At 46.0% G+C, this 15,093-nt stretch overlaps 1 protein-coding gene across 2 annotated transcripts in view; it reads right to left on the bottom strand.

Annotated features, from left to right (window-relative positions):
- CACNA2D3 (calcium voltage-gated channel auxiliary subunit alpha2delta 3) overlaps window positions 1-2,094 on the bottom strand; it is a 770,150-nt gene extending 768,056 nt beyond the window's left edge. For both annotated transcript variants that reach the window (XM_059937666.1, XM_059937667.1), the window contains exons 1-2: window positions 1,973-2,094; window positions 1,224-1,305 (exon numbers count right to left, since the gene is read on the bottom strand). In XM_059937666.1, the coding sequence (XP_059793649.1) occupies window positions 1,224-1,305; window positions 1,973-2,094 (204 nt within the window). The remainder of the gene's footprint in view (window positions 1-1,223; window positions 1,306-1,972) is intronic.
- Window positions 2,095-15,093: the final 12,999 nt, after the last annotated feature.

Here is a 15,093-nt window from a genome sequence, read left to right as displayed (position 1 = left end):
TACAATTCAATGAACTCCGTCCCCAAATAACAGAGTTGTGATAACAATCTTTCCATGGTTTCAGAGAATATGGCTATTGGCAATTTTTAAGCCAGGCTAACCTCTGTCATTCCATTGTGGGCTGATGCTTCATTACGATATTTGGATTTCATGTGACAAACTGTTTCATATGATGTCCCCAAAAACGCTACTCTCTAAAGCAGAATGCCATAAATAAAATACGTACTTGGTTACCAGGCAGCATGCATGACACATATGTTACATTGGCCCAAAAAGCACATTTTAAAATACTTAAAAGTTAACTTAACAATTTAAGCTTTTTGTACCCATTTTCAGAGAATTATCCCCTAAAGGCCAATTTTATTTTCTATCTTTGAGAGAATTCTTGGATTAATCCTGTTGATTTGTTAACTTGAAATTCTTTTAACGCCTCTAATCTCTCCTCCCCAGCCCATTTTTTCCCTTTTTTTTCTTGGAGGGGAGGGCGAAAGACCATATATCTCACAATGTAATTTTAAGCATAATGCTGCCTGTTTGAATTAAAATTGATGCAGCTTCTGATAAAAGCCTAAAAATCAATTCTGCATTCTCATTACTCTCCAGAATATATGGATGCAGACCAATTTCTTAAGTTTGTGGACTACTCTCATAGGTTATTACCAGCAGTGCAGCTGAGTGGAAAGATAACCACATTCATTCTCCTTATCTGTAATGATGTAATGCATCCCAGCCCTGAGTCTAGATGATTGGGGAATAATGGGATTGTACAACTGCGGGGATGACAAACAATAGTGCAGCATCTTTCTCTGATATACTGAACCCCAGCCTCCAACGCAGGCAAGGTGAAAGACATCATAACAGGCACTGATTCTGCCCCTTGGATGAAGTTAGCGTTTTTTGGCCAGAGGAGCATCTGCTCTCACACTGAAACAGCAATACCGACACTGAGAGGAGAGCCATGCAAAAACACTCAGTTTCCGAGCCCCAGCCAGGACAGTGCCAGTGAGTATCCTGCTTTTCTTTGTGTTTAGAATCAAGTGTCATCTAAAAATAACCGGTTGGTAGGGAGAAGTCACTGCACAGTACATTGCCAAGAAACGGAGGATCAGAGACACCTCTGATAACTGATGCTGCTCGGGGTTCACGTTTGTTTGGAAAACTAAATCTGCCTCCATTTTCTGTGCTGGAAAAATCATCGTTTCCTGCCACCACAGAAACCTTACCTTCTGCAGAAGCTGGGAGCCGGAGTACTTAGCGGCAATAGATTTTATCTCTCCCCCAAAAGCAGAGGCCCAGAGCTTCACCCTACAGGGAGAAAGGGCACAGGAACAAATGTAACACCGTGTCACAGTCAACACGCACGCATACGCACACACGGGGCTGTGGCTGAAGGAGCCAGGCGGTATAACATTGGAGAAAAAAAAAAAAAGACAGAAAAAGCGCCTTGGTAGAAACTGCCAGCACCAAACTGCAGAGCGCAGCGCGGGAGGGGGCCTGAGGGGGGTCACATAGTTCAAAACGCGCAAAGTGTCCCAGGCTCTCCGGAAAGATCACTGAATTTTATTTGAATAATTGCCTGAGAACTTGACCACCCAAACTGAGCATCACCTGGCAAAGATTAGTCGAAAGAAATCCACCCATCCCCCCCTCCCCAAAAAGAAGTGAGATGGCAAGGTAGCAAAGAAGGGGTAAATAAACGGCCCATGGAAGTTGCATGCGGTAAACAGGCTTCAAAGTTGGTGCTGTCGCCGGCGGTGAGCCTCTCCAGGTCTCACTCGCAGCCCGGGGAGGGGGCGAGGGGATCCCACCCCAGTCTCGCCGCCCCACGCGGGTCCCCGCCGGCAGGTGCTAAAGGCGAGGCCGACGCCCGCGGCAGGTCCTGCCGGCCGCACCTGCAGGAGCCCAAACTTGGGCACAGAGAGTCGCGGGCGGCAGGGTACCCTCCCCGGGCGGCGCAGGACCTGGCACTTACACGGAGAGCGGGATCTGCTGCTCCGAGCGCACCACGTCCCCCAGCGCGGCATAGAGAAGCGCGGCGGTCAGGAGCGCCGAGGCCCCCCGGGACGCGCGCCGCTGCGAGCCCGGCCCGGCCATGCTGGGCTCCCTCAGACGCGCCGGCGGCGGCGACGAGAGCGGCCGCGGGGAGCTGCGCCGAGCGGGCGGTGGGCGAGCGCGCTGGGTTGCCTGCTCCACGCCGCCCCGCCTGCCTCTCGCGCGCCGGGCGCACTTGGGGAGCAGAAAAAGGAGCGGGGCGGGGAGGGCGGAGAGGAGGAGGGAGGGGAGAGAGGTGGAGAGGGAGACAGGCGGGGGAGGAAGCAGGGAGACGCGCCTTTCGCAGCGGCGGCCGCCCGGCCCCGCCTCGGCGGCTCAAGGAGTCCGGCCGGCCGCGGCGGGAGGGCGGGAGGCGCCGCGCGGGCGGAGACTTGCAAACTCCAGTGTCCTTGGCCGCGGCTGAGCGCGCCCTGCCCCACCCGGCCCACTGCGGCCGCCGAGTTCTTTACAACTCCGCAGTCCGCCGCCGCGGGCGCCACTCTCGTGCTGACCCCGGGCTGGACCCCGCAACCCCCCGCCCCGAGCTGGTTGGGAGGCGGGGCGCAGGCGGGAGGCTAGGGCCCGGCCGGGTAACAGGCGGCGGCGGGTCGGGTCCTGCGGAGACAGAGGTGGCGCGACCCCCGGCCCCGCCGCGCAGTTTCCCGGAGGGCAAGGGGTGCAGGGAAGAGGCCAAAGTCTGAGGAAGGGGCCGGGGCTCGCGGCGGCGGACTGGGTCGGGTGGGGCGGAGTGCGGTGGGGATGAGAGTGGGGCTCGGCTGTCTGGCGCGGGCGCTCTGCGTGGCCGCCCGCGGCTGCTCCTCCGGCCGCAGCGCCGACCAGGGAAGGCGCGGAGGGCGGCGCTGCCGGCGCGGCGCTGGCGCACGAGCGCGGGGCTCCCGGTTTCGGGCCGCAGCGGGGCCTCCCTGGCGCGCCTGAACCCGGGCCGGGCTGCCGAGCAGCTCGCTCTCTGGCCCGCTAGGGCCCGGGGTCCGCGCGACTGCGGCGAGTTGCGGGGTCTGGAGGGGAAGCACTGCTGCTCGAAGTCTATCCTGACTGGCGGACTCCCTGGATTTCGGGAGTAAGAGAGTCCTCTGAGGCTCGGGGGCTCACCCGCTCCCCACTCGGACCCCCACCCGCTGGGCAGGAGGCGCGGTCGAGCGGCTAGCCTAGGCGGGGGCGAGGAGGAAGGAAGTCGGGGAAGCCCTAGGCGTCCGGGGAACCAGGCTTCGCCGCAGCCTCTCTCGCCGCCGTCCTCAGCCCGGGACCCGGCTTCGGAGCCCCGGCCTCTGCGAGAGGTCTGGGTGTGCCTGGGAACTTTGTGGGGCCCTCGCGCCGACCGGCAGTAAAGACCGACCCGGGCAAGGCTGAGTCATCCTTGACCCGCCGAGCGCAACTCGACTGACCCCCGGCAAGCCGCGCGCTCCTGATGCCGCGGGGTCTCCCGGGGCGTCCGCCGCCTGGGTTCGCCTGGTTTGTATGACTCCCCTACAAGGGCTTTGGGACCTTCCCCGTCACCAGCCTTCTGCCTCAACGCCCTCAGCTTTCAGGGGAGAGAGCAAGGGTGGGCTCCAGTTTCCTTCCGGTGCTTTCGGGCGAGAATCTAGGCCGGCTCTCCTGCCCTGCGTCCCTGCAAAAAGTTACCCCAGCAGATGTGGGGCTAGATCTCAGAGTTGCCTGAGCTGGGAGAAGGACCGCCCAGGGGCCCTTGGTGATTTTGCTGAGTGCGGGGAGAGCCCGGGCTCCAGTGGGCGGGTCGTGTTCCCACCTCGGGGCGCAGCTCTGGAAACAGGCCCCACCCGGGAAGCGCCAGGTGCTTCCCGCCCACGGGCAGCATCTACAATCTCCATGGATGACTAACCGGTTATAATGAATTCTCCGCTTCTGTGCACACCTTCCATCTATGGAAGTGTGCTAGCTGTTCCAAACGGAGACAAGCGCGGCCTGACCCCAGGGCAAAGGGTCCGGATGGCTTTGCCGCTCAAATTGGGGGCTGGGAAAAAAATAATTTTCCTGTCAGACCCCAGGAGCCTTCTTTTTAAATGAATGAATAAGTGTGTGAGTGAGTGAAAGCATACTAGTCCTTATCTGTAAGCCTACAATCCACTACCAATGTAATATCTATATGATAATGGCCTTCATGCGTTCCCTCCTTCATTCAGTGAATAACTGTCGAGCGTCTTTGTGACAGGACCGTAGGGTGTGCGGGAGACACACTGGTGAATAAATCAGACACCTGCCCTCAAGGAGTTTATACACTATCAAGGGAGACAGGCTTTACTCCAAAAGCCATAATGATAAATGCATAATTGTAAACTTTGACAAGAGGTCAACTATAGTATGCATGAAGAAAAAGTACCTGTAATGTCCATATTATTGTTATGCCTATTAACTGATGAGAAAATTGAGGCACAGCAAAATAATACAGCTTACTCATATATAAACAACCACTTGACTGCTGGACCAAATTGAGGACCACTTGGGCATCAAGGTCATGACGACATTTTATGATGAAGTCATTATTCTCTGCCAGCCTTATGCAGGTGAACATCACAGGCATTTTGGGGCAACTGGAGAGGAACCGGGAGAGGAGCCCTGGCACAGGGAATCACAGCCCCAGAAAATCACAGCACCTTGAGTATTTATAACTTATACATGGACCATCTTAAACAGAGCATTATGCACAACACATTTAAGAAAGATCCCACTAAACACTTCCTACTCTCTCAAAAATAAAAAATATTTTAACTATCTGATATTAATAAAATCAGAGCTCAAAGTGTCACAGATTTGAAGTCCTATTGGTTACTAACTCTATCATCCTTTCCAGAATCACAAAAATCAGTGCTGAAAGGGATCTCTCAGCTTTCTAGTGCCATACTCTTTTTTAACAGAAGGGGCTCAGAAAGGTTTAGCCAGTTGTCCAAAGACACCCAACCACTTAAAGGAGGGTCTCCAAACCAAAGCAGGGGGTTCGTACAGCCACATCAGGACAAGGGACCAAGAAAGCCTTCGATTTGCCAAGTGCAGCCCCAGGCATCTGGTCCTGCTTGCCATTTTCACCCAAAAGCCCATATTTCAACACCCAGCTCTCAATGAAGCATTGAATCCAGCCAATGAACATTTCATTGGCAGACCTGCAGACTCTGTCCCATCAGCTGAGGATATTGCACTTGTTCTGCCACAACAATGAGCTGCTGGAGGGGTTTGAGCAGAAGTGAAACATGATGAAACAGAGGTGAGTGTTTTAGACATGCTCACCTGGTCCTGGTCTAAGGAATGGGTTCTAGAGGAGACCCCAAAGCAGCCATTCTCAGAGCAGGAGAGGGCATTGCCCCTGGGGGCAAAATGAATCATTGGGACTTCTCTCTTTGACACAACGACTTGGAATCCTACTGGCTTTTCATGGATGGGAGGAGGACAGTCCCACACAAAGGAGAATCATCCTGTGTCCCACTGGACTTTCAAAGGACCCACTGGACATTCAGGTAGGAGAAAAATCTGCTTATAATCACCTGAACCTAGAACTTAAACCCATTTTATACATAAGTACAAAGGAGTTTTTGCATGGTTTTAATAAACACTGAATTTTCCAGGAATGCAACCACAGTGTAAATAAAGAGAAAGTTGTCTTCTGTTTTGTTCAGAACCTTACCAAAAGGTTTTGTTTGCTTGTTTGTTTGGTGTTTTACCATTTTGGAAAATCACTTCTCCAACGGCAGCTGTGCTCATGGATCCTGAGTCACCAACAGAGCACCTCTGTATCAGTCTGCATTTGGGGGTGTGGCATTCCTAGTTTGTCTGCTTACAGGCACAAGTACACAAGCACTTCACATAGTGAAATGCTTCTTATTTTATTATAAATTACTTTTATTTATCTTTGAGATTACCAGATGAAGCATCATATTGATTTTTTGGTTTTAATTCTGACTTTGAGTAGGTTATATTGTCTCAGAATTTCATATCAGAATGGTAATGGGGGGTGAATATCTATTGCTCTATATTAGAAACACCAGTGAAAGGCTGTGATGTTGCTGGTGGGGATAAAAAATGGTTCACCCTGAAGGAGCAAAATGACAAATGCTTTAACCTTTGACCCAGCAATCCCTCTTCTGGAAATTTATCTTACAGTTGCTAAATGATGTACATGTGCAGTTATTCATTACCGCATTATCTCTAAGAGCAGAAGACCGGAAGCAACCCAACTGACTATCAGTACATAATTGGTTAAAGAAACTGGTGCATCCACACAATGGAATATTATGCAGCTATTTAAAAAATGAGGATGATTTCTGTATATGGATGTGAAAAGATCTCTAGAGGGACTTCCCTGGTGGCACACTGGTTAAGAGTCCGCCTGCCAATGCAGGGGACACGGGTTCGATCCCTGGTCCAGGAAGATCCCACATGCCACGGAGCAACTAAGCCCGTGTGCCACAACTACTGAGCCACTGCTCTAAAGCCCGCGCGCCTAGAGCCCGTGCTCCACAACAAGAGAAGCCACCACAATGAGAAGCCCATGTACCGTAACGAAGAGTAGCACCCACTCGCCGCAACTAGAGAAAGCCCGTGCACTGCAAGGAAGACCCAACGCAGCCAAAAATAAAATTAATTAATTAAAATAAAATAAAAAAGATTCCTAGAGTATATTTTTAAAAAATTTTTTTTAAAGCACGGTACATAGCAGGGTATATGGCACGTTGCCTTTTTTTTTTTTTTAATTAATTTATTTATTTATTTATTTTTGGCTGCATTGGGTCTTCATTGCTGTGCACGGGCTTTCTCTAGTTGCAGTGAGCGGGGTCTACTCTGCATTGCGGTGCACTCATTGCAGTGACTTCTCTTGTTGTGGAGCATGGGCTCTAGGCGCACAGGCTTCAGTAGTTGTGGCACGTGGGCTCAGTAGTTGTGGCTCACAGACTCTAGAGCGCAGGCTCAGTAGTTGTGGCGCACGGGCTTAGTTGCTCCACGGCATGTGGGATCTTCCCGGACCAGGGATAGAACCTGTGTCCCCTGCATTGGCAAGCAGATTCTTAACCACTGTGCCACCAGGGAAGCCCCACATTGCCTTTCTGTAAGAAAGGGGGAAAATAAGATTACATATTTTTATTTGCTTAAGAAAACAATGGAAGATACACAGAAAACTACTAATAGTTACTCCCTGTTGGGAGATTAGGAGGAACAAAGTAGATGGGGATGGGATTCAGAGTGACACTTCACAATATCTATCATTTTAAATCATTTTGATTTTTGAGCCTTGTTAACCTATTACTTATTCAAAACAATAAGAAGGCAAATGTTCATAGCTCTTGGAACAGTTCAGACACTGGGGCCAGAGCTGGAGTGAAGGGAGTGGTCATTGGGATGAAATGTGCAAGACACCTAGAGTCCTAGATCCCCTACAGAGGTGGTTCTCAAGCCCTCAGAGGTTCTGATTCAGTAGGTTCAAGTTGGGTCAGGAGATGGAGGGGCATCTGTGTTTCTAATAAGCCCCTCAGAGAATTCTGATGCTGGTGGCCATGAACCACTGTTGGCAAGCATGCAGTTTCTTTTACATGAAATGTAGTGTAAAGCCTGGTTGCATTATGGACTTTGGGTTCAAACAAACATACATTCAAGTCATGGCTCACCCTCACATCAGCCGTGAGAATTGGGCAAGTTACCCAACCTTTCTGAGCCACACTTTTTCAACCACAAAAGATGGATAACAACAGGACCAGAGAGCAGATATCACACAGACATAAAGAGGGTGCAATGGGACGATGCAGCTAATAATTCAACAAATGTTCATTACTGCTTCCATTCTGCAAATACAGCAAGATTTCCACACCTGGGCTATTGCCCTGGCTCACTTTGCCTTGGAGTGCCAAAGCTTCCTGCTTCACCATCACCATGCACACACATAAACACACACGCACAGAACCCACCTCTCCATCCCCACCACACTGCCCAGCCCACACTGCTCTACCCCATCCTCCATAAAGACATCCCTTCCCCTCGCCCCTCTCAAATACATTCCTTTTTCTTCCTATGGTAGCTAGAGCCATCTTTTCAAAGACAAAAATCAGACCATAGTCATTCCCCTGCTCAAAATCCTCCAGTGGGTTTCTGTTTCCAATTAAAATACAGGCTCCTTACCAAGGCACCCAAGGCCCTTGACTCCCGCCCCCCGCCCCCCGCCCCGCCGCAGCCTCATTTCCATCTCTCTCCCCTTTGCTCACTGTGCTCCAGCCAGTCTCCTTGGAGTTCCCATCAAACGCTGAGCTCCTTCCCATATTTGGGCCTTTGCATATGCTGTGCCCTCTGTCTGGATGACTGTTTCTCACCGTATTCAGGTCCCTGCTCAAATGTTTCCTTCGTGGGGAGAACTTCCCTGACCCACCCCCAAACCCCAGTAAGGGAGAAACACATACACACACACCCATCCACACACATACCCCCATACTCACACACTCATACACCTCTGTGCTCTTATCTTGCTTCAGTTTTCTTCCTAGCAGTTATCACTACTGATAGAGTGATTTACTTGTTTACACCGTGTCTCCCCCATTGGATGGGATGCGCCCATCTTCATCATTGAGACTATAATGACTTCAGCAAGGCCTTTGATATTGGGTGGGGGGGGTCGATAAACATCAACTAAATGGCTAGAACAGGTGTCAGCTTGAAATTCCTTTCTCCCAAGTTCCTGCCTGTTTCCGTCTTCCTCAGGCTCTAGCATCCATCTCACACAAGACAGAGCCTTTTAATAGGCACTAGATTTGCCAAGAAGGAGAGAATCAGGGAAACTGTTCTTCTGGGGAGAAATGCTCAGTCACATCTCTGTGGGAGGATGCTGGTTGGAAGAAGAAAAGAAAGAGAGAGAAGGAAGACTTCTCAAAAGTTTAAAAACATGATGAGAATGGCTCACTGAATGCTGGGGGTTTTTTTTGGCTACGTTGGGTCTTTGTTGCTGCACGTGGACTTTCTCTAGTTGCGGTGAGCAGGGGCTACTCTTCGTTGCAGTGTGTGGGCTTCTCATTGCGGTGGCTTCTCTTGTTGCGGAGCACGGACTCTAGGCACTTGGGCTCTAGAGCACAGGCTCAGTAGTTGTGGCACGCGGGCTTAGTTGCTCCGCGGCATGTGGGATCTTCCCGGACCAGGGCTCGAACCCATGTCCCCTGCATTAGCATTCAGATTCTCAACCACTGCGCCACCAGGGAAGCCCTGAATGCTGTTTTTTAAGCTACCAGAGGAAAGAAATTTACTTGTCATCTTCAGAATTCTATTTATTGTACAATGGTGACATTATTTCCAGGTCCGCAGTGGTGTTCAGGGTGCAGGCTTGTGCCAAGGAGACCACTGTGAGCCAGAAGTGTTCCACTCTTAGAAGATATATTCTGGTCTTTGGAGATGTCTGAAATGCAGCCCTTGGAAAAGATAGCCCTGAAGACAGGGTCAGGTTCACTGTGCCCAACCTCCTTGCATGGAGCAGGCATTAAGGCAGCTTCAGCTGAATTGCACCAAACTAGATGACCCTTTCAAACATTTCTGAATCTTCCACTGGACTGAAAAGAGCTCTTGAATTCCCAACACAGGAAAAGGCAATGGGTGGGCATGTGGGTACTTTACCCACCACATGTGGGCATGTGGGTGGGCTAGATGTGTCCCCTCTATCTAAGAGCTGTCCCCACCTCTGAGAAGGTTGTCCTTGGTGAGTGGCACAGGCCTATCCCAGAAGAAGGAACCGGAAGGAGCAGCTGGCCCTGGAGCAGCTCATCCAAGCCTAGAGATGTTAGAGGCGGCCGGCCCCCTACTACTCAGGCGTGCGGACTGAGTGTGCCAGGCTGTGTGCTCCCCCAGCCCTCCCCTGTCCACCCCCAAACCCACGCTGGGAACCCCCACAACTTTTTTTCATGGAAAGCAGGGTAAATGTGTATTTAAATGATTTAAATGATTCAGTGATTTTTTTTTTCACTTTTTTTTTTACATCTTTATCGGAGTATAATTGCTTTACAATGGTGTGTTAGTTTCTGCTGTATAACAAAGTGAATCAGCTATACATACACATATATCCCCATATCTCTTCCCTCTTGCATCTCCCTCCCTCCCTCCTTATCCCACCCCTCTAGATGGTCACAAAGCACCGAGCTGATCTCCCTGTGCTATGCGGCTGCTTCCCACTAGATTCAGTGATTTTTTAATTGAAGTATAGTTGATTTACAGTGTTGCGTTACCCCACAACTTTTTATCGAATACGTGATTCTCTGTGTGTCTATGTGAGTATACATTATATATATTGTAAATATATATATAATTATACACTCATATTGAGACGTTCTGCACATATATACATTATACATTATGACCATATATATATATACACATATGTATATTATACACGTACCCACACATGTGTATGTATATGTGTGCAGAATATCGCGATATGACTGTATGAGTGTGTGTGGGCAGGTGTGCGAGTCTGTGTATGTGACTGTGTGAGTGCCTGCACGCGTATGTGATTGTATACGTGAGTATATAGATGTGATGTTTTGTGCATGTCTGTGACTGTGCGTATGTGTGCCTGTGAGTAATCATAACATTGCAGTTATCTGGTCTGCAAAAAGCAATCAGTCCTAGGGCAAGGCAGGTCTGGCACTCAGTTGAGGAGATTCCTTTAAACCAGCTCTACCTTGGTCCTTGGAGAACAGTGGCCTCACACCCACACTCACACACACGGTGACACAGCTTCCCAGCAACCACTCTCCAGGCAAGAGAAGAATGCTCGTGTGAAACGAGAAGCCCTTAAATGAACAGTTGCAACATATGCCAAGCCTACTATTCTGGTTTTGTTTTACATTCAAAACATCAAGCCAAGTGGAGAAAGAGAAGAAAGTGTTCACACATAGCACACCTTCTAGTTATCTGAATCTAAAGTTGCCTGTTTTCGTAGAGGGCAGACTGCCTTCTGGAGGTTAGAGATGTAAGAAAATGTCTTTCCAGAATTGAACTCATTTCTTTGGGAAAATCTTAAAAACAAGATTTCTAAGTGTCCATCAAAGAGAACTGGTTAAATTAATCACAGTTTATCACATAATGGAATTTCATAAAGCCATTAAAAAAGGATAAGGTGACTTCTGTGTACTGACATGCCCACGTGCCAAGTGAAAGTGTTAACTGGAAAAAAACAACAGGTTGTAGAACAATATGTGTAGTATAAACCCATTTCTGTTTTTTTTTAAATGTAGCTATAGGTATAGGTATAGGTGTAAGTATAGGTATGGCTGTATCATACTGTATATCTTCTGAGTGTGTAAGCATGGAACAAACCAGAGAGTCACATGCTAAACTATCAATGCTGGGTACCTCTAGAAGAAATGGTTGGGAAGTTGAAGTGAAACATTTCACTTTTTACTTTCAGCATTTTGGCATTGTTTGAGTCCTTGCAAAAAGCATGGAGAGTAAAAGTATGAGCTGGAGAGTACAGACAGTTAAGTGGAGTATGTCTGGAGGTATTAGCAAGGCAACATCCAAACAACACAGATGTTCCAAAAATATGATGTATGTGTTATCACCTCTTTTCAAAATCATGATACAGTAGGAAAGGAAGGTCCATCAGTGGTAATGAATGAGCGGCTAGTGGGGACAGGTCGGGGAGGGAGGTCACTCCTCAGAGCTGGAGTGGATTTCAAATCAGGAGGAACCGATACATGTTTTCTGAGTTGAGAAAATGACCACGTCAGCAGGACCAGATGGCAATGTAGCCTGGATAGTGGTCCCTGACCTCCTTATAGTGCATGCATTTGTGGCTTTCCCCTCATTGAGTTGTTTTCACTGATGACAACTGTTTTTTGAAATGTTGAATTGCAGTTGTGCAAATACCTATCATACAATAAAACATTTGTTTTCATGACCGTGTCTGGGGGACAAAAGGTATGTAAACTCCAGGAATATCAATAATCAAAAAGTAGATTTTCTGCTATATTACTTTTATTATAAATATAAATATAATATTCAAAATTTTGCATGAAATAATCAGGTTTCAAATATAAATGGTAAACCCTCTATTTGAAGCCAGTTTTTGGAAGATCCACCCTCAACATCTCATTGCAGGTCAGCTTCTCCAGTGCCAGTCAGTAACCCCTCACACTATTCAATAAGGCTACACTTTGGAAAATAAACTAACTTTTAAATAAGATACATAAAAATCATTTAGGTTAGTACGTGATCTATTTAAACACATATATTCCAAAGGCAGATGTAAGTGTGAATGAGATTAGCCACTGTTTTAAGTGCTCGTTGTCAATAGTTCTCTGTCTCTCTCTCTCTCTCAGAATGGACTAGAGTTGGCAGTAAGCACTGAGCATAACTTCCTGTTGGGAAAAGAGGACTCTAGATCCTCAGCTCATTTATTTATTTATTTATAATTTACTTATTTTATTTATTTATTTTTGGCTGCACTGGGTCTTCGTTGCTGCACGTGGGCTTTCTCTAGTTTCAGTGAGCGGGGGCTACTCTTTCCCCCTGTAAAGGTAGCGGGGGCTACATTTTCCCCCTATAATTGAAATACGGCAAGAGGTCTACTTTTACCACTTCTATTTAATATCGTACTGTAATTTTTAACAGTGCAATAAGGAAAGAAAAATATTGGAAAGGAAGAAGTAAAATTTTCATGATTTTCATATGACATGGTTGTATACATAAAAGACCCCATAGAATCTATTTTTTAAAACATACTAAAAAATAAAAACTACTAAAACTAATAAGTAAACGTAGCAAGGTCACAAAGTCAATATATAAAAATCAACTGCATTTATATATATTAGTAACAAACAAAATGAAATTTAAAAAATAACACAGGCACATAGGAACAAGTCTAAGAAAAGATATGTAAAACTTTTATATCAAAAATGACAAAACATTCTTGTGAGAAATTAAAGAAGGCTTAATAGAGTTAAACCATTAATATTATTAAGATGTCCATTTTCCCAAAACTGATCTCTTAATTCAACATAGACACAATAAAAATCCCAGAAGACATTTTTATGAAAGTTGAAACACTGATTCTAAAAATGCAAATAAAAAGCACCTAGAATAGACAAAATGATCTTGAAAAAGAAAAACAAAGTTGGAAGACTTACACAAACCAACTTTGAAACTTATAAAGGTACAGTATTAAGACAATATTGTATCGATGTGGGTATAGACATAAAGATAAATAGAATGAATAGTGAGCCCAGACACAGACCATACTTATAAGGTCAATTGATTTTCAACAAAGGTTCCAAGTTAATTCAATGGGGGAAAGAATAGTGTTTTGTACAATTGGAATCCATGTGGAAAAACATGAACCTCAGCCCTTGCATCCACTGTACACAAAAATTAACTCAAATGGATTATAGATATGAGCCTAAAAGCTAAAACTACAAAACTTCTAGAAGAAAATATAAGAGAAAAACATTTATTACCCTGGTGTAGTCAAAGATTACTTTATGCTCACAATAAACACTAAACCAGAAAAGAAGAAAATGATAGCTTGGACTTCATCAAAATTAGAAACACATGCTCTTTGAAAGAAACCTTAAAAAAATGCAAAGACAATATTGAAGAGAAGACATATCTAGAATATACAAGGAATTTCTACAACTCAATATTAAGAAGATACACAATTTATAAATGGACAAAAGATTTGAACAGACACTTCACAAATGAAGATTTGTGGACGGCAAAAAAAAAAAACAAAACACCTGAAATGATGCTCATCATCATTATCAAAAGGGTAATGCAAATTTAAATCCACAACGAGATACCACTACACACCCACTAGAATCGTTAAAATTTAAAGGCAAGATAATACTAAGTGTTGATGAGGCTGTGGAACGACTGGAACTCTCATATATTACTGATAGGAGGGAATATAAAAGAATACAATCATTTTGGGAAACTTGGCCTTTTTTTATACACATAGACCTTTCCTGTTACCCAGAAATTCCTAGGTATTTACTCAAGAAAAATGAAAACACATAGCTACAAATTATACACAAATGCTCCTAGCCCCAAACTGAAAGCAACCCAAGTGTCCATTAACAGGTCAGTGAGTAAACAAATAGATTATTCATATAATGGAATGCTACTCAGCACTAAAAATGAATTACTAATACATGCAACAAACAACATGAATGAACCTCAAAAGCATTATGCTTGTATAGTATACAAAAAAAGTGTATACTATAATAATTCCAAAATAAAATATGGAAAAAACAAACAAAAATTAATCTACCATGACAAATCAGAAAATGCTTGCCCAGAAGACCTAAAGAGACATTTCTCCAAAGAAGATATACAGATTGCCAACAAACACATGAAAGGATGCTCAACATCACTAATCATTAGAGAAATGCAAATCAAAACTACAATGAGGTATCACCTCACACCAGTCAGAATGGCCATCATCAAAAAATCTACAAACAATAAATGCTGGAGATGGTGTGGAGAAAAGGGAACCCTCTTGCACTGTTGGTGAGAATGTAAATTGATACAGCCACTATGGAGAACAGTATGGAGGTTCCTTAAAAAACTAAAAATAGAACTACCATATGACCCAGCAATCCCACTACTGGGCATATACCCTGAGAAAACCATAATTCAGAAAGAGTCATGTACCACAATGTTCATTGCAGCTCTATTTACAATAGCCAGGACATGGAAGCAACCTAAATGTCCATCGACAGATGAATGGATAAAGAAGATGTGGCACATATATACAATGGAATATTACTCAGCCATAACAAGAAATGAAATTGAGTTATTTGTAGTGAGGTGGATGGACCTAGAGTCTGTCATACAGAGTGAAGTAAGTCAGAAAGAGAAAAACAAATACCGTATGCTAACACATATATATGTAATCTTAAAAAAAAAAATGGTTCTGAAGAACCTAGGGGCAGGACAGGAATAAAAACACAGGCGTAGAGAATGGACTTGAGGACACAGGGAGGGAGAAGGGTAAGCTGGGACAAAGTGAGAGAGTGGCATGGACATACACTACCAAATGTAAAATAGCTAGCTAGTGGGAAGCACCCGCATAGC

The sequence above is a fragment of the Balaenoptera ricei genome, chromosome 11 (assembly GCF_028023285.1).
Source record: "Balaenoptera ricei isolate mBalRic1 chromosome 11, mBalRic1.hap2, whole genome shotgun sequence".
NCBI lineage: Eukaryota > Metazoa > Chordata > Mammalia > Artiodactyla > Balaenopteridae > Balaenoptera > Balaenoptera ricei.
This window is presented reverse-complemented; position numbering and strand designations above follow the sequence as displayed.